Genomic DNA, 23,924 nt, shown 5'->3' with positions numbered 1-23,924 from the left:
GTAAGAATGAAGATTTTTTTTGTATTTCTCTACATATTCTAGACATCTCTTTTGCTAAATACTGTATATATAGGTTAAGAGATATCTTTAATTGTCATTTTGTCAATATCAAAGCAGGTCTCAACTCAGTTTTGCTGCAATTGCATTTCAATTGTATTATTGTATCAGGCATGTTTTTCATAATTATAACAAAAATAAAGAGTTTTTATCATAACAGCCATGTCACCTGTTTAATTTGACACTCGTTTTTCATATAACATGAATGTATAGCAAGGTCTTATGGTCTTATTTTAAATAATTTTATTCTGGTTAGAATTGCCTTATATCCTAAATATTAAACAAACAAATGAATAAAAAAAATCTAAAAATCTCGAGGTAGAAAGGAACATAGATGTTTTCGTTTCACTGGAATCACCACGCCCCAAAATACATGCAGACAGCCATCTAGACCTATTGGGTTTTTTTTTTTTAACAGCATAAGTGGTCACAAACTGAACTCATGAACAAGACAGTGTTCAATGTGCTTCAAGGGCCTCCACACACCAGATCTGAATCCAACACAACCACTAAGGGTAGAACAGGAGATTGGCAGGGTGAATGTCATCTTACAAATCTCTAGAAACTATTAGATATGATGACGTCAACATGAACCAGAGCATCGATGAAAGGTTTCCAACTTTTTGAGGAATCCATGCCACAAAGAACTGAGGGCAAAGACACCTACCCAGAATCAGTATTTTTTATTATTATAAAGTACTCAGTAACTGTAAATATAGATTGGAATATTGGGGACATAACAACATAAAATAGATGACAAAGATTTAGATCCTTGCATATTTTCTGCTTCAAAAAAGGGGTTTCAAGAATTCCTTAATACAAATTGTAATAGTGAAAAGCATTTATTCAAATATTTCATAAACAAGTGCAAATATTGCATCTTAGCCCAAGACTTAGCAAGTGGGCTTATTTAAATACAGCTGAAAGCATAGTGTCAGTTCATCCTCAAGCTCCATTTTCCATGTTGAGAAACTCCTGAAAAGACAAACACAAAAACGAATTACAGAGGGAGAATATAAACAGAAACTAAATGGAAACTGATACTTTTTAATACAACCTCTTAATGAATATAATATGAATATCATTTTAATGTCAAATGCTGGATTCCTTTTTTGGATATGAATTTCTAACTAAACTGGGTTCAGTTACCTTAAGGCAGCTTGGTGAAGGTGAGCCGTTTGTCAGCGTTTCTCCTCCTTTGTGCCCTCTGTGATTCATATAGTCACGGAAGAGTGAGTCGGCATCGTCCTGGCTGAACAGCAAAGAGCAAAGAACTCAAATCATACATTTGAAAAAAAAAGATAGAAAACATGACAGTTTACACGGCAACTATTGTGTGAACAATGCAAATAAAAGGTATCATAATGCCAAAGTCATAAGAAACTATGTTAAGATGGAGATCAGAGAATTATCATGTGTTGTAGGTAGCTACGTATAGCAAGTGTATGTATGGTTATGGACAATAGTAGTTTGTGTTATTTTTCTCATCCTAAACTGATCATATTTTCAATTAGAGTACCTTGGACATAATTTGGACAAGTAACAATGATTTTGACATTGTATTCGTATAAATATGATTCTTTAAATCTGTCAGATCAATGCAGTTCATGAATTGAAATTGAAATTGAAAGACGATGAAGTGCACAGCGTGGGAGTTTAATGGACATGTCCGGTCTCAGTTCCAGTTTGCAATCTGCGAAGCTGCCTGGGAGGATAGTGAGTCAGCAGAGGCAGATTGACATGGCTCAACCATGCATGAGTAAAACGTCACTAAAGAATATTCAATGAATGCAAATACTGTGTTAACGTTCACATTGGTCATCACTACGTCATCGACACCCACCCCACTAGTATATTCTCACATCTGTGGGAAACACAGCATACAAAAAGAAATGCATTCTTTACATCCCAATGTACATGATGTAACAACAGGAGAGTGTCCGATCACTCATGCAGATTTCCAGCTTGTTCTTTAACATCTCCTTCAGTCACTTTTGAAGTGATGAATAATCTCACCAGATGTTTGGGGCTGACATAATGATCAGCACATTGGATAAGAAATGGTTATGTCCCCATTTTGTGAGATATTTGGTGTTGAGAATAAATAAATAAATAAATGAAAAAAATACGCACCAGTTCTGGCTGATCAGGTAGTCTGCCAGGCTTTTCACCTGCTTGGGTTGGCCACTCGACACCATGAACCTCTTCAGATCCTTGAAGTGTTTGGTCTTCAACAGTTTCTGGTACTGACTATTTTGGCTGATGAAAGTCAACACGGTCTCCTTCACCTGAGGGGTCGAAAAAGTATAAATGTGATGTTAAATAATGTGATACAGAAAAAACTCAAATGAAAGGCATTGCAATAAAAGTTTCAGATATCCACTTTTTACTGTACAGAAAATTACTTCACATGAAGTGAGTTCATATTTACATATTCACTCACACATCACATATCTTTACACAATCAGAACCATTTCACATTGTTTCCTGTTTATCATAACTTAGCTTCAGTTGCCCAGAAACATCAAGGTTTCCAAAATACAGTATGTAAATACTGACACCAAACACGTCCTCTGTTCTGCTGTCCAGATAGTTCAATTTTAGGTCGCTGTCACCCCTAACCAAGCAGACTCGGTTCGCTTGGGGGGCTGAAAGTTGCAACATTGTTGTATTTTTCGCTTTCACACTGCAATTTCTGAACCGACCACCATGTAACGCCGAGTTCACACCGGCCGCCGAAGCGCCGCGGAACGGAGCCCGCTTCCTTTTGGCGCCCTTGACGCACGCTCATCCACAAGCCAATCACTGACAATTATAAGCAGGCGCAGCCCTTGCGGGTAATGACGTCATGACGTAGGTAGATCATTTAGTCCGCTGGTATAATAGCAGTATGAAAGCGAAATTTACTGGACTATATGGAAACAATGTAACAAAAAAAATGAAGTAGGTGTGAAAGCGCCCTACTCATCTGTCCAGAGAACATTGTTCCACGAGTCCTCATCTTCATTCTCTCTGGCAAACTTCAGTCTGGCCTTCCTGTTTCTTGTAAAGAGCAAAGGTTTCCTCCTTGCACACCTCCCATGGAAGTTAAACTTGTGCAGTCTCTTTCTGATCGTAGCGGCATGCACTTTCACATCAACAGTAGCAGGAGCCTGCTGTAGGTCCTGTGATGACCTTTTAGGGTTTTATACTGTAGACTTCCTTTGGCATCTTGCGTTCTGCTCTCGGGGTGAACATGACATGCTTGGACCGCCAGATCTGGGCACGTTGGCACTTGTTTTGAATGTCCCCCAGTGTAGACTATTTCCCAGGCAGTAAAATGGCTGATTTCAAATAGTTTTGAATCTTTTTTATTATTATTATTATTTCTCTACCTCGCACAAGGTATGTTAATATCATTTCTTTACTTTGTTTAAATTATTTGTTAGGTCAAGCTGAGGTCATGCTATAAGCCTTTTGGGTTTCCAACCTCACTTGCTCATTTTTCGTATCTTTCTCCCTATTAAGAGAGATATGTAAATGTATTTGTTCTATTTCATATGTGCAAATAAATGAAGTCTAAAAATAAATACCTTACCAGGCTGATAAACTACTAAAATCTCCTTTCTAAAAGCCTCAGGCAGCTCTTTCCATCTCACCATGGTGTTCACTCTCACTTCAACAGTCAGGACCAAACTAAACTAAACGTCTAAGGTTTAAATAAAGCAACCCTGCTTCAAAAAGCTGAGCAACAATGTTCAGATCACCTAATGTGTGAATTTAGCCATTTTAAGTGGGGATAAATGTGGGTGTGTCCTAACTTATTCCTCACCAAAAATGTTCTTTCTTTTCTTTTCTTTTCTTTTTCTTTTTTTTTTTTTTACAGAAAAAGTGTTTTCTTCAGTTTTAATTGTTTAGTTAAATTACTTGAATCTCCCAGTACTGTTAAAATCAATATTAGATATCCATATTGCTGTACACATATAGCTGTGAAAGTGGCCTAGCTGTCAGCTGTCCGAGTGGCAGATGAAAGCAGTTGAAATGTTGGCGAGTAAGCGGTAAAAAGATTCACGATTCAAGATTCACATTTATCCAAAGAGACATCTGACCTGCGAGGGGATCCCAGCCAGTTCCCCGGTGTTCATAAGTTCTTCCACCTGGTCAAGGACGGTGACCGGGTTGCAGAGAGACAGAAAGCCCTGTGGACAGCAGAAGGACACAACAGTCATGACAGCATGAAGGATGCAGTTCCTCTGGAAGGCCTTCTTAACATGTTGTATTGACACACACTGTATGGACACACTCACCTGAATCTGCTGAGCCTTTTTGGCATAGGGGATGAGAAGGAGCGTTCCCAGGGCGAAGGCAGGCAGATTGAAGTGTGCGAAGCGATTGGCAATTCCTATCAGGTCTAAATTCAAGAGTACTGGGCACCTTGGGAAGAGAGCACCATGTAAACAAACAGAACCGTCACATACACAGCACAACAGAAGCCCCACCCCTGGTTAGTATTTAAATGGTAAAAGGCTGAACATGAATCAAACATACTTGAGGAGGAGAACAAAAGTCCTGTAGAGTGTTGCCTGTTGATCAGGACTCAGAGGAACTGAAGCTGTCACACATGATTCAAACAGATGAGAGAGTCAGGGGCATTCAAGAGCTACACTGAACAGTGAAAAAAAATATAGAGACTTGAATTAAAATTATGCTAAATCGTCTACATCTCTCCAGTGTTTCCTTTAATTAGAATATTTCTCATCTTTCTGAGAGTTTACACTCACTTATTGAACAGATCAAAGCCATGTCATTTTGAACACAGGTGATGCTGATGCTGCTCAGCATCAACTATTCTACCAGAATGTTTTATAATAAAACATTAGTCAGAGTCAAGAGGATCCATGTTGTTTGTAAACAGGGGTGAGTTTCACCGTTACAAACCTCATACCTGAGACAAAAGGTGCCAGTATCGTACTCTTCCAGGTCCCTGAGAAACTGACAATCTGGGAAGAAAATAAAAAGAATAAAAGGCACTTTATTAGACATTTTTTTTAGGTCATAAATCAGCTGATGGCTGATTGGTAATCAGGATGTCTGGTGGTGTAGTGTTTTAAGAAACAGGCCATTTAACTGCAATCTTTATGCAAAGAAAGGAAATGCAAGCAGTGTCCGGTCTTCAAATAAAAGTGATGAAATGTACCTCCCACAGAGCGGGGACAGCCAGCGCTGCCTCCAACACCTTCTGAAGGTGACAGATCTGAGGGGAAGAAACACAAAAGCATGCAAGTTTTACTCAAACCACATAGCCAAGCTGTCTTTATGTGACGTATTTGTGAAACCTGCTTAATGCGTCAGTGTTGATGAATGTGCACTGTCCCAATTCAATAAATAAAGAAATGAAATGAATGTTGAGCAAACCTGAACAAAACCTGAAAATAAACTAAAAACAGACATCACATGGGAGAAAGATGTTGTGTTTTATTCTTAGTGCATGTGGCCTTACTAGGTTGAAACAGAGCATCTTCTGAAGCAGACTGTTCCACAGCTGGAAGTCGTACACCTGATACTCCAAACACAGGTCTGCCACCAACTGCGCCGCCTGAAATGAGGTGGGTAAGTTGGTCTGTGCGCTGTGTTTACCATGTTTAACCTAATTGTGAAGCCAAAATGGAGCAGCTGCAACATTTTCAGGTCAGAAAAGTACCTGTGGCTCATGACTGTGGTTCTTCCACAACCCTTTAATCAGTCCTTCTTTGGGACTGCTGAGGAAGGACTGCACGGTGTAGGGGATGTTTAACGCCTCCAGTTGAGAGACAAAGATGTAGCACTTCAGGTAATATCTGCGTGGACATATAAAATACAGAAGCGATGGTGAAAATGAACCAATCGACACAAGCGTTATGAACTGAAATTGAGTGAACAGTTCCTCATACTGGATTTTGGTCCTGGGGATCTGTAACCGAGCCTCCAGGGTCTCTGCGTTGGCGAGGCGAATCAGACAAATCAGAGCCCGAGTTCGATGGCAGAAGGTCAGACGAGGCCCCGAGGAACTGAGGGGCTACGAGAGAAAATCCCAAAATAGACATTGCAATGCTTCCTCTTGGCAATTTGTCCGGTATCTACTGAAAAGCAATTCATTCCTCACCCAAGTTTCAGCAGATAGGATGGGGCTTAGAAGACGGACGGCATCGTCCACAGCGTACGGCTGCAGCAGGTGTACCACCCTGACAAACAAAAACAACAAAAACATAAACTGAGCCAAGACATTTTGGTGTCACAGTTCTCACGACATTTATTTAGGTGCAAAAAGCTGCAACCACAGACAGTGATGCCTTTACCTCATTAAGTCTGGGTCCTCTTCAATGTTGCTGACACATTCATGATTGCCGATATCCTTTATCAGAGAAAAAATGTTTTGTCAAATTTCAAAGCCAGTGGATGGAAAAGGACATGAACAGGAACTCTGTGGGTTACGCTAGGACAGACAAACCTTGGCAACGGCAGGACCCGTTTTGCAGATCCACTTTTCCAACATTATGTTTCGGATTTTCAGGAGATCCACACTGTTGACTGTGGCTATCTCCTTCACTGCCGTGTGTATATCTGAGACACAGAAAACAAATGAAAAGAACAACACGTTGAGGACTTCTACATTAAACTATTTGAATCACAGTTTAGTCATCTTTTAAGTCACTTTTCTGTGATCATCCTATGATACGTTTGTATTACTCTAATTGTTTTAGCTCCGACATCTTTAAAGCAGAAGTAAGCGATCCGGTCGTTTCGGCTGACCACAAAAAATGCCACAGGAACATGTGAAAAGCACGAAAAACATGATTTTCATGGGAGGGGGTTATTAAAGACTTAAACACAAATAAAACATTCCGCTTACTTCTGCTTTAATTTATCTGTTTTGCTTGTATGTCCTTTCATCCTCAGTCATTCATTTCACTTCGTACTACCTCTTTACAAATGTTTATCTACTTATGTTGTTTTCATTTCCTTAAATTGCTTTTTTGCACTGTTTCATTCAACTGCTCTTAACTGTTTCTTGCTGCTTTTGCATCTCCGTGCCTTTAATATGTTTTAATTCTCATCTTACTCTGTTGCTTTATGTTATTTAAATGCTTAAACTTTCTTTTTATTATTATTTTTCTATCTCTATTTGTAGCCACCTCAACATCCAGGCTACTCCAAGACATGGAAATCCAAGGGAAGGCCCACTGGCAGGCAGTCAATAACCTCTCCAGGGCAGCTGAGAACAGGGAGTCAGTGGCTGTGGGTAAAGAGGAAGGACTCCACCTGGGCCCTCGAATGAATAGATGGCATCTAGGGGGTGAGCCCGGGACGCTGGGTTTTACTCCTGAACCCTCTGGTGGTGTCGGGGGCCCAAATCAGCGAAACACTAATGAAGGAGGGCGCCCACTTGACAACCCAGAGGAAGCCATCACTCACTTGAACAGCTCACAGAGTCTTGATAATAACAGCTAGTCCTACAAAATAGATCTCTGTATTTTGCTTTTATGTCAAAGCATTTTGTAAACCCTTGCTTTTAAATTGGTGCTGTGTAGATAAAGGAATTATTAGTTAGCTAGTACAGTGTTAAGTAGATAGTCTATAGCTGACTGACCTGTTTTCCAGGACACAGTTTAACAAAGCAAACTGGAATATGGACCTTACAGTGTATTAAAGCCTGTATGACAGTGATCTCACCAGGATGAATTTGACCGTCTCTGTAGCGCTGCTCCACGCTGCTGTGCTCATACAGAGCCGCGATGAGCCTGGTCGGCACCCTGGTCAGTTTCAGATGCTCAGGGCTGTTGAGCTGGCTGGCTATCAACGTATTCTCTGTGGCTGAACACTTGAACTGCAGATTCAGCTTGGACAGGAAGGTCTCCGCTCTGGCCCGCGCTGCTTCCTGCATTAGACCAGAGAAGAGGAGATTATAACCAACTAAACCTTTGAGATTTTAGACAATTTAAAGTTTTATTCTGTGTAGTTCCCCAGGTGAAAAGCACAGACCTCAAGATTTGGCTCTTTCAGCCATGCATCTCCAAGAGCCAAACAGATTCGGAGGGACTGAGTTTTCTCATAGCCTGTAAAGGGAGAGGAACAAGTCAGTGTAGCCACATAGCAACATGGCCTGAAGAGTGTAGAGTAGCAATTAATCTGCAGGTCAGACCTGCTGGGAGTTCCTGGGTGATCTTATACGCTGTTGCAGCAGCCCACTCTGGACTCTGGATGCACTGGATGTACTTCATCATGGTCTTGGCCACCTTATACGTCTCGTTGGAGCCATGACAACTATTTTTCCTCTGCTCCAAGAGTAGGGGCTTCAGCTTCTTCTCAAATATGTGGTTCGCTGCAGACATGTATAACTTGTCGAGGCTCACCTAAAACAAGACAGGGGGGTTTGAATAACCGTGATAACTCTGTTACAACTAGTCATGCTATTGTTTTGTTTTTTATATCACCTTCATCAGTTTGCTGATCAGAAGAAGTGTAGGGAAGGTCTCCTCACTCAGCTCAGGAGCTAAACACAGAACTTGATTTTTTAGTTTTTTTCAGTCTTAAAGCAACACTATGTAGTTTCCAAACACGGATAGACCATCACTCCACTAGTCAGAGTTACAGAGAGAGGCAGATTTTGTTAGTTAAATAAAAACAAAAATTTTGTCAACAAGTTTTACTAAGAAATCCTAGATGGCAAAGCAAGTGTTGTAATCACCCGCTTGAGCAACTCTTGACTCTCTGACTCACAAGCGGCTAAAAACAATGTCATGTAAATGAATTTCCTTCCTGTTAGGTTTCACCTGACACCCACAGATAACCAGTGAAGATCTAATAACTAGATCTTCTAGAGCGAACTACAGTTTCTAACTCACAGATAATCTTCCAGAAATGTTTGGTCTGCAGAAGCAGGTGGAAGGGCAGTCTGACGTCGGACAGGTTTGGCAGGAGGTTGTTTTCCAGAAGATACGTGTTCTCCAAGTCTGATGGAGGAGAGATGCGCTTGTAGGATTTCAGGTGCTGCAGGAGGCCCATTGCCTGTACATGAAAAAGACATTGATTGCAAGTTAGCGAAGATACTTTTTGAAGACAACAAACGTACCAATATATATATTTATTTACCTGACTGATGGAGAAGCTGGCTACATCCGCATCTGCAGCCTGTATGATCTTCAGCACTATTTCAATCCTCTCGTAGTTATAGGGGCTGAGCTGTACAAGAGACATTTTGCAGGTTAAGACAAACTTAAATTCTTTTTGCAATAGAAACACCACACCATACAACAGCTGCAGTGTTTCAAGTACAGTTATTCTAGGGGAAAATTGAAGTGACTATTGAACTTCATCAGAAATTTCACTCATGTATCAGAGATTAAAAAACATGACAGTTGTGCCCTCACGTTAGTTACTCCAGTTTACCCCCCACCCAACCTCCCCATGCTCAAACCTTGAATAAAGCAGCACAGAGACTGTCGGTGAGCTCGCTGGTGCTGTGCAACTTTGGGATGATCAGAAGGACTCGCTCCAGTGCTTCTGTGTGACACAGAGGTGGCGCCTCGTCCTGTCCTGCACCCAGGTCGCCTGCACCTTCCTCGTCCTCTTGGAGCAGCAGCAAGGTGGTGATGTACAGGTTGATCACACTGTCACGGTCTAATCCAAAGGTGCTGCGGGTTTATGCGCATGTTGACAGTTAGCACAGAAACAAAATGAGATATTTCACATTGAAACAGTCTGAAAAGTGGGAACAATGTAGAGTGAGTGGCTGACCTGCAGTACTCGAGGATGATGTCTGGGGTGATCTTCCTGTTCTTTACCAGAACAGGGACAAGACAGCGCTTCATCTCCGGCCGCTGGCGGAACACCGACTGGATGGATATCTGCAGCAGAGCAGAGTAGAGGCAACACATGTTCAGCCATGTGAGAGACACCAAACCAAATTTCACATTCACTCTCTCATTTCATTACAACTACAGAACAGTTTGACTCTACCTCCATTATTAAGTCTAAATAGACTTATCATGAACCTTGTAGTCCATTTTCCTATTCAAATATTTGTCTGTGTTTCTTGTGTTTATGTAATGTATATATATATATATTAATACATACATTTATTTTAAATAAATTATTTTTAAGATGACTTCAGTGGAATATCTTTGTCCTTGACCGATGAGCTCCAGAGTTGGATTACCTCTAGCTTGCTGAGCTTGATTCCCCACTCGGCATCAGTGATGACAGAGAGAAACTTCTCTTGTTCCACTGCCTCGTTGTACAAGCAGCAGAGATTGGCCCCGATCTTGGCCACAGCCTGGAGAAAGAAAAAAACAAACAGTTACTTAGTAGATGTGTTGTAAATTGAAAAACTGATAGGTGCACATTCAGCGGATCTTGATCAGCTGGAACAGCCTTTCCTCAACAAATTGATCGATGTCTTATCATGGCTGATCTCTGATCTTAAATGCTTAAGATGAGGATTTAAAACAGGATTCAACAACAACTAAATAGCGTGTTAAGTTCATTTACTTTTGCAATTGTGGCAATATGTGACCTTACTACGACAACACAAAGAGGTTTCACAGTAAAATAAAGAACAGTGATCACGGTGCCTACCAAGATTTTGTCATAGTTTTGCCAGGTGTTGTCAATAACCTTCCACAGTATTTTGAAGACTTCTGCTTTGGGGAGAAGCGTGCAGAGTCCAATCGCAAAATCGTGATCAACCATTCTCCAGTTTAACACCTGCAGCACACAGAAAACAGGGGTACTGTTATTCAGAAATGTACGGCAAACCGGCCACTACCCTCTCACACTACAGGACTCTGCAGACTCACCTTGTTCAAAAGGGCCACAGCCACAGCTCTCACAGTGGATGTAGTTGTCTTCTGGAGTTCATTCAGGCATATGTTGTACTTCATAAGCTCTTTGGTGTCATAAAGCTGAAAAATTGTAATGAGAGGATATTTGGTCCAGAAACACAAATGTCGGTGGCACTCACACAGCTCTACTGGACATGTTGCAGCAGTCATACCTGCATACAGAGCTTTCTGTCCATTACATTAGAGGTGACGTGCTGCAGGCAGCTACCGTAGCAGTTGACCTGCACTCTGAGGGCCAGCTCCAGCTGACTGCACTCCTGTAACATCTGTAACATGTTGGTCATGGGGCCCAGGAGGGGCTGCAGGTAGTTAGAACCTACATGTGGGCCATGCAAAAACACAAAATAAACTTTCAAAATTACAACTTTACATAGAAAAACAAACAAGGTATCTACTTAAATACCGACCATTCTCAAAAGAGCAGTTCGACAGACAAGAGCAGTCCAGCGGGTACAGCTTGGTATCTGTAAGAATGGGAATAAATGAGCCAGACAGCAGATGAGACCAACCGGCTGCAGAGTTGCCGCCGGCTACGGTGATGAAATCCTACAGAGATGATAAACGCAAAAGCATCTTCTGACCCTGAGAAATCGGCAGCAGGCAGGTGGTGATTTCATACTGAACTGGGAGCACAGACACTGGGTCCAGGACAATGCAATCCTCCTTAAAAACATCCTGGAAGCTCCACTGAGAGTATGGATCCTTCTCTTTCTCCAAGGTCGAGTCCTGTGACATTAAACAATTAGCAAAGATTGTTAAATGCTTTTCGTGAGCTTGAAAATGAATATTTAAGATTTTCTTTCTTGGACAAAGTTACGGGAACTTATGGGAAACAATCACATTAAATGAGTAACTGAGAACTGAAAACAATAATCATGCCCCTAGAAGATTTTAAATGGTAGATTCCTAATTATTCATTTGTGAAAGTATGTTGAATCTCCCTGAGGATAATTGTCTGCAGATAAACAAAACACAAACTACAAACCAGACCATAATAAAGTAAATCAAGTTGGAAATAGATAAGATACTGACCTCGGCAATGAAGCCATAGTTGTCTGATAACTGACACTGATGATACACATCCATAGCTATCCGTGTGCACTTGCAAAGCTCCATACAGTCCAGGAGCAAATCTGTAAATGATTATCATAATGAAATAAAAAGGATTTTAATTTTGCAATTTGCACATGCTTTTAAAGCAACAGGGGTGAGCCAGACTAGAGAAGAACCCCCACAAAGATGAAAAATGTCTCATGAACCAGGCTGTCAAAAGGTGTTGTCCTGAATGCAGTCATAATCTACAACACGATCAGATACACCTCTCTTTTACAAATATTGTAGCTGTAGAACAAGCAGAAATCTTTATGTTTGTATCTCATTTGAGGGGTTTATCCCTAAAACTCTTAACTGTGCTTAAGATGAGACAAATTATGTATTTCCAGTCTAGTTTTCACAACATTAAATGATTACCGTAAGTAGAAGGACCCAGAAAACACATACAGACCAAAGTTACCTGATCTAATAGCTGAGTTAGAGACATTTCTACCTGTATGGACTGTGTTTTGATCACTGATGTTCTTTACCTGGGTGGCACACGGTGACGGCCTGGCAGCCCAGCACGTGGATGACCGCTGGCAAGTCAATGTTATTGGGAAGAACCATGGGAACATCTGCCTCCAGCATCTGGCACATCGTCTTAGCAGCAGTGAACAAAACCTTCCCTGTGCTGATGTTGCAGTGGTGTTCATACAGCTCACTGAAGACACACACAAAAAAAGGGAAAACACAAAGAAATTAGAAGAATTAAACAAGAACATTCATCTGTGTTCGTTCTCTCATCACAGCACCCACACATGCGAACCTGAGGATCTTCAGGGCCTTGTCCACCTTGCCCACTCTCAAAGCTCGCAGGGCCAAGTCGGACCAGAGCTCCTGTTCGGTGCGCTGCAGCTGTCTCCCTAGGCGACGTAAGCCAGCCTCGGTGGATATGGTCTTGGTCTTGCCATCTGGATCATTAGCTACAACTGGGGTCGTCATAGCCTTCCCCTTGGATGAAGAGCGGCCACGTGTGTTTTCATAAGCCGTGATGTGATGCTCCTGGATCTGTTTTCTAATGGTTGGATCCTCGTAGCTGGACGGGGTGAAGAAAACATCAAAGTCCTCCTGAAGAAAAAGACAAAAATGGCTTCAGATCAATCAATGAAGAAGTGATGGGAAAAACAGCCAAAAACATTTCTTCAGCGAGCCTCACCTGTAAGTGGCCGATTGCCTTGAACATGGCGAGGTTGTTCTCACACTCCATGCTTTTGAGGGCATCGTCTGCAGAGGACATGAAATCCGGTATCACTTTTGGATGCTCAGGTGGACATTTATAAGATTTATCTCATGAACCTTTACCTCAGCTGCGTTTAGAAAATCAATTTCTGCTGTTCTTATATCAGTACAGGTGACAGGAATATCAAAGACATTTTAAAAGCATTAACTCCCGGGATGTTCTGCTGCTCTAAACTGCAAACTACACTTTCCTTAAAGCAGAAGTAAGCGATCTGGTCGTTTTGGCTAATGCTGCATTCCAGGTAGGCTTTTGAAACCGTAAGTTACGGCTTCAAGTCACGACTTACGACTTTGTAGCGTTCCAGGCAACCCGCAACTCACGTTTCTCCGACCTGTTGTCTGTGAAAGTGCACTATAACGGCCACTCGTAACTTCCGACCCGTGAACTCGTACCAGATCGAACTGGTACAACTTGACGAACGGACGGGCTGCCTTGAACGCACCATAACTTCTTGTCAGCCGACGGAGTTAGCAGCCCCCGCCCTCGTCATGGATCTATTGGTCCTCGTGCCTACGTCACCACATTCAGGCGCATCCCTTGGCTGCACAAACAGCCCTTCATGCCGTTCTCTCTCCTCATTGGATAAAACTTGTAGGATACGAGAAAAGTTTTCTCCTCGGCTCAGAGCAGAGGGACTGAGAGACCCGTGTTTCGGTCCAAACACTCTATGTAAGTGATTGCTGTCGGAAGATATAACTATTTAAGACTTATATTATCACAAAAATATTGCTTACTTCTGCTTTAAAGCAATACTTACCTTTCTGGAACTTTTGCACATTTCTTTGTCTAAGTTAAAATGCTATTAATAATCAGATGATAAATTAAAATGTAAGAGAAACCCAACAGGGTTAAAAACTCATCATTTTTTCATTCTCATATAATTCTGAGAAAAGTCTGACCAATAATATTATTCGGTCCGATTAATAAGATTTGACGAGCGACCGAACCTACTTAATATGTAATCACTTTGTGCACCCCTCTCCTCCTCTCCCCCCTCCCGACCAGGAAGAACGCTTATTGACAGAGCAGTAGCAGGACACAGAGAGCAGAGGAGACTAGAGTCACAACACACACTAGAAAGAAGGTTTTTGGAAATAAATAGTTTTTTAAAAGACCAATAACTGCAGCCGCAGCTGGTCGCGGAGTTTCATGTCTGATATTGTAACGTTGATAGTGATCAGCCCCGAGTGATACGTAAACACAGGAAGTCACATGTGTCTAGCATCCAGTGCTATATAGGCTACTGTTAGCTCTGTGCTAACGGCTAGGCTACTGTTAGCTCTGTGAGTTCTCAGCGGTCCGGACCCGGTTGAACTCCGGACCGGCGCGGCTCGACTCGGCTCGGTCTGGATTTATTTTCGGCCTGAACCAGCGCATCAGGTGGCGCTGGTCCGGCCGCCAGCCCGGCTCGTTGAGAACTGTAATCTGTAACAATCACTTCCCCTGCCTCTCCAGTAGCAGTAGGCTAACAACAGTTTATTATACAACTCATCAGTCATCATCACTGAGTCCGTTTCCACGGTTTAAAACTCCGGTGTTGTGTTTGTTTGTGTTGTTCCCGTTTCACTCGCGTTCCTGTTCTGTTTACCGTTGCCATGCCAACGCATGCAGCAGGGAGGGAGGGGGCTCGTGGAGATGCGGCAGGAGTGAGAGGTGGGCGGGACTTGTGAGGGAGGTGGAGTTGTTGATTTTCAAATGTTTGTGCTGTGCTGAGTGAAATGCCAGATCGGTAAGTATTGCTTTAAGCATTAAACACATGAGGTCCATGGAAGCCTACAGCCAGGCCTTCATAGCAATTTAGTGACTAAGCAAAGAAAAGATGATTTTGAAACTAAAGCTTTTCCCTACTCTGCTGTTCATGTTTTAGAGCTGTATGAAATGAAATCCTTACCTGCACATAATCCAGAATAGTATTTCAGAGCCTCCACAATCACCTGAGCTATGACCATCTGTTGCTTCTTGTGCTATTCAAGTCAGATGGAGAGAAAGTTCAGAGATGCACAAAGTGACAGCATGCATGTTCATCGTAATGCATAACCCTCTTCAATTCATGCATGATCCATTATCAGGTAAATGTGCATCCTGATTAGATTAAGAGCCGATATGGAAAATCCTGGTACGTCAGATCAGGAACGTGCAAACATCAGCAGATTGAAATATAATTTACTACATAAACAAGGAGCCTTTGTTTTCTAAAGCATCTTAACACACAACATATGACTTACACGCTCTTCAGATTTCATTCACAAAACTGGCCCTTGAATACAAGATATAAATTAACTTTTATTCCGAGCATACGCCATCTTCCCTGCCCCCACCTCGTCTGAGATGTGGTCTTTGTCTTCCAATGCCAGCCTGGCCCAGGTTGTGAGACGCTCGACCACACACTCGGCCTCAGCAGTGGACAGCCTCTTCAGGGTCGTTATGCATTCCTCAGTCTGCAAACAGCACAAAACAGCGCCTAAAAACATGCCGAGAACGCACAGAAACCTACAAAATACGAATTTGTGAAGTGACTTCAAATTTCTGCATTGATTATCATACCTTTCCTTGGCCAATCAGCTGAATGAGATACAAGTAATTAATCTGCGAGGTTGGAAGTTTGTATGCCTCAGCTAGTTTCAGTGCGTCCTCTAAAGAGGTTGGCAGGTCTTGCTTCAGGATGTATCTGATCAGTGTCTGGGGAAAACACATATCAATCAGAAAGTGTACAAGTGGGCTTAACACAATAAGTCGTCATGTAACTGATAATTTCAAATTTACCATAATTTGAGTGCTGTTCGAGAGGTTATAGTTGCGGATCCCGTAGCCCCGGAGAAGTTTCTTTATCTCCATCAGATGGTAGCTCTCCTTTAAAAGCTCTTGTCTGGAGGATCAATCAAGTACAAAAAAAAAATCATTTAACGACTGCTTTTGTTAAAATTGTTACATAATGGTAACCATTTCAAAGTGAGGAGGATGTGAACATACTTCGGGCCATCCATCTCCAGGTACTGCTGAACCAGTTTTTCCACTACGTTACTCCAGGGTACCACAGCTTTCTGCATTATCTCCAGCACAGCATCCACCATCAGCTGGCAAACAACGCAACAAGGTGAGATTTCACAACTTTTACTGCTGTACACTATCCTTATTTGCTAGTTGTTTTTTCATCTTCTTGTGCATATTATGAACTGTGTGCAAGTGCAGTGTTGTAACAAACTTACATCGGTGTCTGTCATACAACCGAGCACAGCCACTGCTTTGGCTTCCCATTCTGTGAAAAGCGTTGTGGTCTGAGAACTGCAGCGCTCCAGCAGATCCTAGAGAGGAGGAGAAACAAAGGGCATCACAGGGTGCTCGGAAAACTAAATCCAAGTCCCCAGCGGGTTTGGCTGTGGTGGCGTTTACCTTGATGTACTGAAGAAGCAGCTCATCAAAAGAAATCTTATGCTCTTTGGCATACGGCAGGATGCTGTTTTTCACTGTGGCATCGATCAGCTCTGGAGCCGGCACTTTGTCCAGCATGAAGAATGCGACACTCCGAACACTTGCCTATCAAATTAACGTCGGAGAAAATTATATTTAAAGTGGGAACAAAAAAAACAGCATTACTGAAAATAAACTTAAAGCAGATATCAGCTTCACGGCCGTTTCGGCTAATGCTGCGTTCAAGGCAGGCTTTTGAAACCGTAAGTTACAGCTTCAAGTCACAACTACGACTTGGTAGCGTTCCAGGTAACCCGTAGCTCGTGTTTTTACCATCCTGTTGTCTGTGAAAGTTCCCTATAACGGCCACTCGTAACTTCCGACCCGTGAACTCGTACCAGATCGAACTGGTATGACTTCACAGGAAGGAAAAACACAAAGTACGAGTTTCTTTGAACGCACCATGAGTTAGCAGCCCCCGCCCTTGTCAGGCATCAATTGGTCCTCGTGCTACGTCACCACATTCACGCGCATCCCTTGGCTGCACACACAGCCCTTCATGCCGTTCTCTCTCCTCATTGGATAACACTTGTATCCCACAAGGAAAATTTTCTCCTCGGGTTACAGCAGAGCAGAGTGACGGAGAGACTCGTGTTTAGGCTGAAATACTTCATGTAAGTGATTGCTGACGGAAAATAGGACTATTTAGGACTTATATTAACAAAAACATTCCACTGATATCTGCTTTAAACAACAATATCACATGATTCATAGTTTCACAGTGTATTTAAGGGAGATTTTTGTAGTTGATCATTTACTTTTTTTTTTTTTTTTACTAACCATCTCTTCCATACTACAATTCAATAACTCTACTGACATCTAGAGAAAGAGATGTGCATTGATAAGTTGCATAATCATTAATGTTACTATTTCATTCACTTTTTGTAAAAATACTGAACCCTACTGTATATAGTTAGCTGCAGCCTGTGGCCTATGCAAGATATTCAGGAATGCTTTTTGAAGATTGGCTGTAATTAAAATATAGCACTAATAAGAAACACACCTTCACAATGGAGGTATGTGGGAATGAATACATATATATATATATATATATATATATATATATATAGTAACCTAGGGAAAATGCTGAGAGAACAAAAAACAACAAGACAAACCTTCTCAAAGACTGAAAGTGAAAGTCTGCAGTTGTATTTACGGTGGAGGTCCAGCTGTTGACGGAGGTTGGATATCAAGCACTTGAGGCTGTCCACCTCCTTTCCACCGTAATTATCATCATCCTTAGGAAAAGAAATCCACGTAAATCATCAAGTAGATCATTATTGCGGAAGCACACACACACACACACAGGAGACTGAGGAAATGTGGCTAACTTACAGATTTCATCCATGTCCATAAAGAAGGAAAAGAATGGAAGCCAAGCGTCGCCAAGTCCAACCCGTTCTGTGGCCAACCACCCTGGCAAAACATAATCATAATCAACATGTACACTGTGGTGAATGGCACATAACTAATTGAATAACGTAAAAAAATAAACTACACTTGTGTCAAACTCACTGGGAAATCTGAAATCAATAAATTCTCATTACTGATGTTAATCGCTAGTTTTTCTTATTTACCTTTTCTGTTAGCTCCAGATTCCTTGCCCTCTGCTCGAGCCATCTTGCCATGATTTTCTATAAGCACATAAAGATAGCACTGAGCATAAGAACAATAATGGTGCTGATAAGAATATTTTTATAATTGAGAGATTGCATCCATACCCGTTTTGTTGGGAGCTCTCGTCTCACAAAAGGAACAAAGACTGTCCGGAGCCAAGGAAAGAGCTCTTGGGATGGCAGGTCCTCTGGGATGGCACTGAGCACAGCTTCCAGCTTGCTCTCGTCAAAGTCCACTGTAAACTGTCCCTGTCACGAAAGCCAGCAGAAAGCCATCATCACAAGTGACACCAACACTACAAAATTTCTAAAACATAGTTAATTTTGTTTGGTCATTTGGATCGGTGTCAGGATTGAATTCATGTGTCAGTTTTATCCTGCGGTAGCTCATTAAGTCCCTTTTATAAAGTAGTGTATGTACACACTCTGGTGTATGTACAAGATTTATTGTACATTCATTGATTTGAGGGGGGGTGGGGGGGGGTGAATGAAGCTCTTCTGATTTAATAATATGCTACCTCATATCTGAGCCAAAGGAGCTGTGCGCCCTTCATGTCTCCTTCTCTCAGGCGTGACAGAGTTTCTCCAAAATTGTCAGTGGTGTTCAGAAACTCGATCCAGGCGATTCCACTATGGATGATGACAGAGTAACAACACTAGCGTCAAACACTATAGTATGTAATGGTAAATCCAAAAAATGAAAATGTTACTTTATGACAGAATAAAGTATTTGTCACTCAACCTACTTGAAGTTTTCCACACCATGCAGGCAACAGAAAGTGGCCAGTCTGTCCAAGGCCTCTTTGATCTGTAAGGAGCTGTAACGCGTGGCAGCATGGTTCAGCATCTTCGTCGCCGTGTCAAAGGTCGGCCACGGAGCTTTGAGGCAGTACTCCACCACATACTGCTCATCCTAGGCATCACAAAAAAAAAGCACATCAATTAATGAGTAGTTGAAACTTGATGCCACTTTTAATTTGACAAGATGACCACTAATCATGTTTCATCAGCGTGTACAAGGCTCCAATACAGCATTGTTCAACTCACTGTGATCTTCATCAGATTGGTTTTGGCCTCCTCCACAAGTTCAGACAACACATCCTGTCCGTAGCCGCCCACTGATGCGGAGGCCAGCTGCTCCAGCACAAAGTCAAGCTTCACCCTGTAAACGAGCTGGACAAAAACAGAGTTGTTAGTGGTGGTTGTACAAATGTAAATGTTTAATATTATGTGTTAATGTAACTCTGAATAAAAAGCTGAAATTAGTCTGAGGGACAGAGACTTACCTCCAAATCCAGCTCAAATGTGATGGCGAATTTTTCAGCCTCTTCAAACATATGTTTGTAAAGAAGTCTGCTCAGTCTGGGAGTAATAGAAAAGTCAAATCAAGTTACTCTGACATCGTACAGATTGTGGTTGCACGAACAGAAATTACCGTGGAAAAGTGTGACTTAGAAAGGGCTACCTGTTTTCAGGCAGGGCCTCCGTGAAGCATCTGACAACAATAGACGATACAGGCTCCACTTGACTACTCGAACAGGAAAACAAAACACACCAGTTAATATACAAAATCAATCACCTCAATACAGGTTTTGTCTTAACATCATAGTAATCATCCAAAACCATTCCTACCTGTCTGGGTTCTGACAAACCCCCTCGACCAAATAAATTGTATCCTTAAGAGAGAGAGACAACCAACTTAAACATGCAGCAATATTAACATTTAGAAATATTACATTTAAAATCCATACAACAATTAGTATTTTAGTTGATGTTTTTTTTTTTTTTTTTACCATGTTTACTTTTGTCGGCACAAGACAGGACACTGAGGAGACGTCCAGAGAGTAGCAAACAGTCATACAGGGCAGAACTCTGATTTGCAGTGAGCTGATCTAAAATATAAAAACAGTTCAGAATAAGACTTGAGATTATTTATTTCTATACTGTCTTAATAAAAGGAGTTACACAGTTACCTGACCGTCTTGCTTTATTAGTGCGATCATCTTCAAGCCTCCCTTGTCTTGGCTGTAACACACACATACTTATTTACATTTTCAACATTGTTTAAAAGCAGCACAGCCCTCTTCATATATATATATTAACATCCACAGTACACAACACTGATACTTACGCCACCATGGAGGCAGAGCCACATTCGGTGGTGAGTTCAAAGTCATGAATGGCAATTTCTGGCCAACAATGGGTCATGACAAGGAAGTGTGGGTCCCAAAGACTCAGGACATCCTGAGACCAAAGAAAAACACAAAGTTATAAACATGTATACTTGAAATCTTTGTGACTGAATAACATGCACTGGTGTGTGAAACAGTTAATGGTGATGCCATGGTGAACATACCTCAGTGTCAAGAACATACAAGAGATTTTCCATCACCACCATCTTTCTCACACCTTTTGAAATAAACAGAAAAGATGTTATAGTGTTGGTACAATTTACTTGAATGGACAGTTTAATTGTTTGCCTTTTTTCTAGGAGACAATTCCAAACAATAACCATCGCCTCAGCAGATGACATATTACAAACATGTAGCCATATACTGTTCTTTAAGAGTTTACCTGGAATTAAATTATTGTCGACAGATTGAGCGAGACACATCTTGGCCTGATGAGGGTCCATCGTCCACTGAGTCAAAACATTCTCCTCAACTCCCTGTGAAGATGACAGTGATCTTCTTTCACTGCTTTATATAAATGAGCAATTATCCATCTCAGGAAAGTTGTATTCAGGGTGAAAATTAATTCAACCCTTTCTTAAATTTCAAAGTTTTCCTGAAAATATACTTAGATGGTCAACAGCAGTGCAACTATTCTGAAAAACAGTAACCGTATGTTTTAAAAAATCTTTAACCTGCAAATTCAACCCTGCGAGAATCTAGATGCAAGTCCTGTATGTGAAAAATACAGTAACTTTTTGAAGTCACTGCTTGTGATTTTCAATTTAACAGAAAAATGTAGCATATAACAGCAACTATGATCAGGGATGAAAAGAAAAGGAGCCATAAATACTTATATCCCTCCTCTTATGTATGCATGCATCATGACTACAGGTTGTAAATAAATTTATAAAATTTCACTCTTCAATTCTCACCCCAATCAGAAAGTGGATTTCATGGCCCTGGTTGAACATCACTGCAGTGTTGCAGCCCTGGTCGTGATAATCTTTGGTGGAGCAGAAGTCTATCTTGATGAGAGACTGAAGCTGAATCAAGAAAAAAAGTGATTATGTATCAGCACTTGGCAGTTCAAAAGATATTTCATTCACTATTGCATAGAAATAAAGTTCCTTAACTTACCTCCTTCAAAGCTCCTACATCCATGTTCTCATTGGCTGGGTTGTCAAATAAAAAGGAAAGTTTAATTTAGTCAAAAAGTGTCTCCAATAAAAAACTTAAGCTGGCCACAACATTTTCTTACCCGTTTCAATCTTTGCCAAAGCAAGGTTAGTAATGTGGAAAAACCCATCATTGATCAGAAGAAACACATGGTACATCCCTGTCAACCAGAAACACGAGTTAGACAATAAATCCCAAATTTCTCCTTGTTCCCAGTGCACATTACACAATCTTTTTCAACTGTGTATCCTTTTCATGTCCATTGAGAAAATTTCACCTAAAGATGTCTTGTCCTCTTCTACCATGAGATAGTGATATGTTCTCTCATTTCCATGGGATGGTTTCTCTACCAAAGCCTACAAACCCAGAAAATGACACATATTAATGATGTACTGTATATAAAGTATACCATGCATGCAGCACAAACTACTAAGAGTGATCATATCATATTACATGTAATCCTGCTCTATTAGATCTCATACCCTGGTGAGGAGGATCCTCTTGTGTGGAACGTAAATCAAATGAAGGTTACCATTTCTTTCACAGACCAACAGAAACTGTCCCTCCAGGCACACATCAACAGCATCCACATCAGTTTCTGAAAAAATAAATCTCAGGATTAATGTACAGTATCTTGGGCATTTTCTTACTGATGATTGGCACGATGATAGAGATACTTATAGGCAGTGTTCTAAGCAATATGCTCAAGCTAATAGCTCCTTTGTAGGTTTAGTATGTGCTCAGTTGATGTTAAATGTTCCCTATTTAGATCTTTCTGTACACCTATGTATACAGCTCACCTCTGGTGTAGCTATAGAAAAAGCAGTATGCAGAGGCTTCGCTCCGGGCACTGGTCCCTGCAGCTATTTCATAGCTGTAGGGACCAGTGCCTGGTGTGCTTGCCCTGTGGCCCTAATAATAATATATGTACTGTGGCAGATTACAGGTGCTTTATTGAAAGGACATAAAGGAATCTGGTATGCAACCCTCAAACTAATCGTTTATTTTTCACATCCACTGAGGAAATGCAAGGAGTGGGGCATCAGATAAATATACATACCAAAGTCGAGAAGGAGCAGGATGACCTGATAGCTCTGGTCAAACAGAATAACAGTCCTGTCAGCAACAACAACGCTCCAGTTTGAGCCACTGGAGGAGGAGAGACGAGGGTTTGTCTGCACCTGCAACAACCAGCATTTCATAACATCAGGCATGTATGGTCCAGTGCTGTCACCATAGTTGGATGTTGTTGTGATGCAACAGGTAGCCTATACACGAGCATGTTTGAGTTTGTGACAGTTAATAATACCGTATTTAAACATTACCTCATCGGCAGCGGAGACTTTGACCAGAGTATCCACCTGATACAAGCCACTGCCGTACTCCTCCCCGGACACACTGCCCAGCCGGACAGTGTTTGTGTCCTCGTTGGTCAGGAGATCGACTTCACTCCACGTCGCCATTTCTTCTTTCTAGTTTCGCCTTACAATGAAACAATAATAATGTGATAGTTTTTTGTGTGATGAAAATATGCCTCTATACGAGTCGTTCAAATATCTGAAAAGCGTAGCTCGCCAGCTCAGTTAGCATCCAGTACTTCAGCTGCCTTTCAATGTCAGTTTTATATGACGATGACGGCAACGTGAGATTTATAAACCAACTTAATTTAACACGAACGTCTGATATCCATGAGCAATGGCGCATTGTGCAGTTATAATAAGAGAGATAGAAACTTACGGCTGAAATCGTTAGATAGTCATAGCTCAACAGTACAGTTTTAGCTTCAGGATCCTACTTCTTCTTCCTCTGTTTAGAATTTGGCGGGTCGCAGAAAACTAACAGGAAGTAGTTGTTCAATTTATTTTTCTCAGCGCTATGACTTCCAGATACAACTTCCGTCACAGACTAATTCAGCCTGCTTTGTAAGGACAGGCAGGAGTAAACCCCAACCACAGCCCTTATGTTCATAGTATCCCACTGTAATGTAAGTAATTGATCGGAAGCTTCTCTGGGCTAGACATTAGCTGAGCAATGTGCAGCCTGACAGGCTAAACTTTGGGAAAACAGCACAGTGTTTTAGACAGGGGGCGGGCTCACTGCTATGTTGCCAGATTTTACATCTTTCATTATCCTGCAACATTCTCGACAGTGGTTAGGAAAACAACAACAAAAATAACAAAAGGTTAGGGTGTTTTAATTCACCACTGACTATAATATTATTTGGACTACCGAATACATT

At 41.4% G+C, this 23,924-nt stretch overlaps 1 protein-coding gene across 1 annotated transcript; it reads right to left on the bottom strand.

Annotated features, from left to right (window-relative positions):
* Positions 1–960: 960 nt before the first annotated feature.
* On the bottom strand, positions 961–23,148 carry kntc1 (kinetochore associated 1; the record flags this gene model as incomplete). The annotated part of the gene is made up of 61 exons (XM_083979713.1): positions 961–1,032; positions 1,207–1,309; positions 2,191–2,345; positions 4,146–4,235; positions 4,344–4,470; positions 4,585–4,648; positions 4,982–5,036; positions 5,234–5,290; positions 5,537–5,632; positions 5,738–5,873; positions 5,967–6,091; positions 6,179–6,257; positions 6,372–6,427; positions 6,524–6,636; positions 7,747–7,951; positions 8,056–8,129; positions 8,216–8,426; positions 8,508–8,566; positions 8,919–9,081; positions 9,166–9,255; positions 9,491–9,707; positions 9,811–9,920; positions 10,232–10,348; positions 10,651–10,779; positions 10,872–10,976; positions 11,069–11,232; positions 11,324–11,380; positions 11,498–11,642; positions 11,949–12,049; positions 12,500–12,672; positions 12,778–13,079; positions 13,168–13,235; positions 15,143–15,215; positions 15,570–15,689; positions 15,796–15,930; positions 16,015–16,117; positions 16,222–16,325; positions 16,458–16,553; positions 16,642–16,785; positions 17,835–17,957; positions 18,055–18,135; positions 18,297–18,353; positions 18,441–18,584; positions 18,854–18,965; positions 19,082–19,248; positions 19,383–19,508; positions 19,622–19,697; positions 19,801–19,863; positions 19,968–20,011; positions 20,129–20,227; positions 20,309–20,360; positions 20,467–20,579; positions 20,692–20,744; positions 20,910–21,003; positions 21,442–21,552; positions 21,647–21,681; positions 21,768–21,845; positions 21,963–22,041; positions 22,168–22,283; positions 22,746–22,866; positions 23,011–23,148. The coding sequence occupies 61 exons, from the start codon at positions 23,146–23,148 to the stop codon at positions 1,003–1,005; spliced, it is 6,633 nt and encodes a 2,210-aa protein (XP_083835839.1). The 3' UTR covers positions 961–1,002.
* Between the last annotated feature and the right edge of the window lie 776 nt (positions 23,149–23,924).

Source organism: Trachurus trachurus (genome assembly GCF_905171665.1).
Source record: "Trachurus trachurus genome assembly, chromosome: 9".
Lineage (NCBI taxonomy): Eukaryota > Metazoa > Chordata > Actinopteri > Carangiformes > Carangidae > Trachurus > Trachurus trachurus.
Note: the sequence above shows the minus strand (reverse complement) of the source record. Positions and strands in the feature narration are given on the sequence as shown.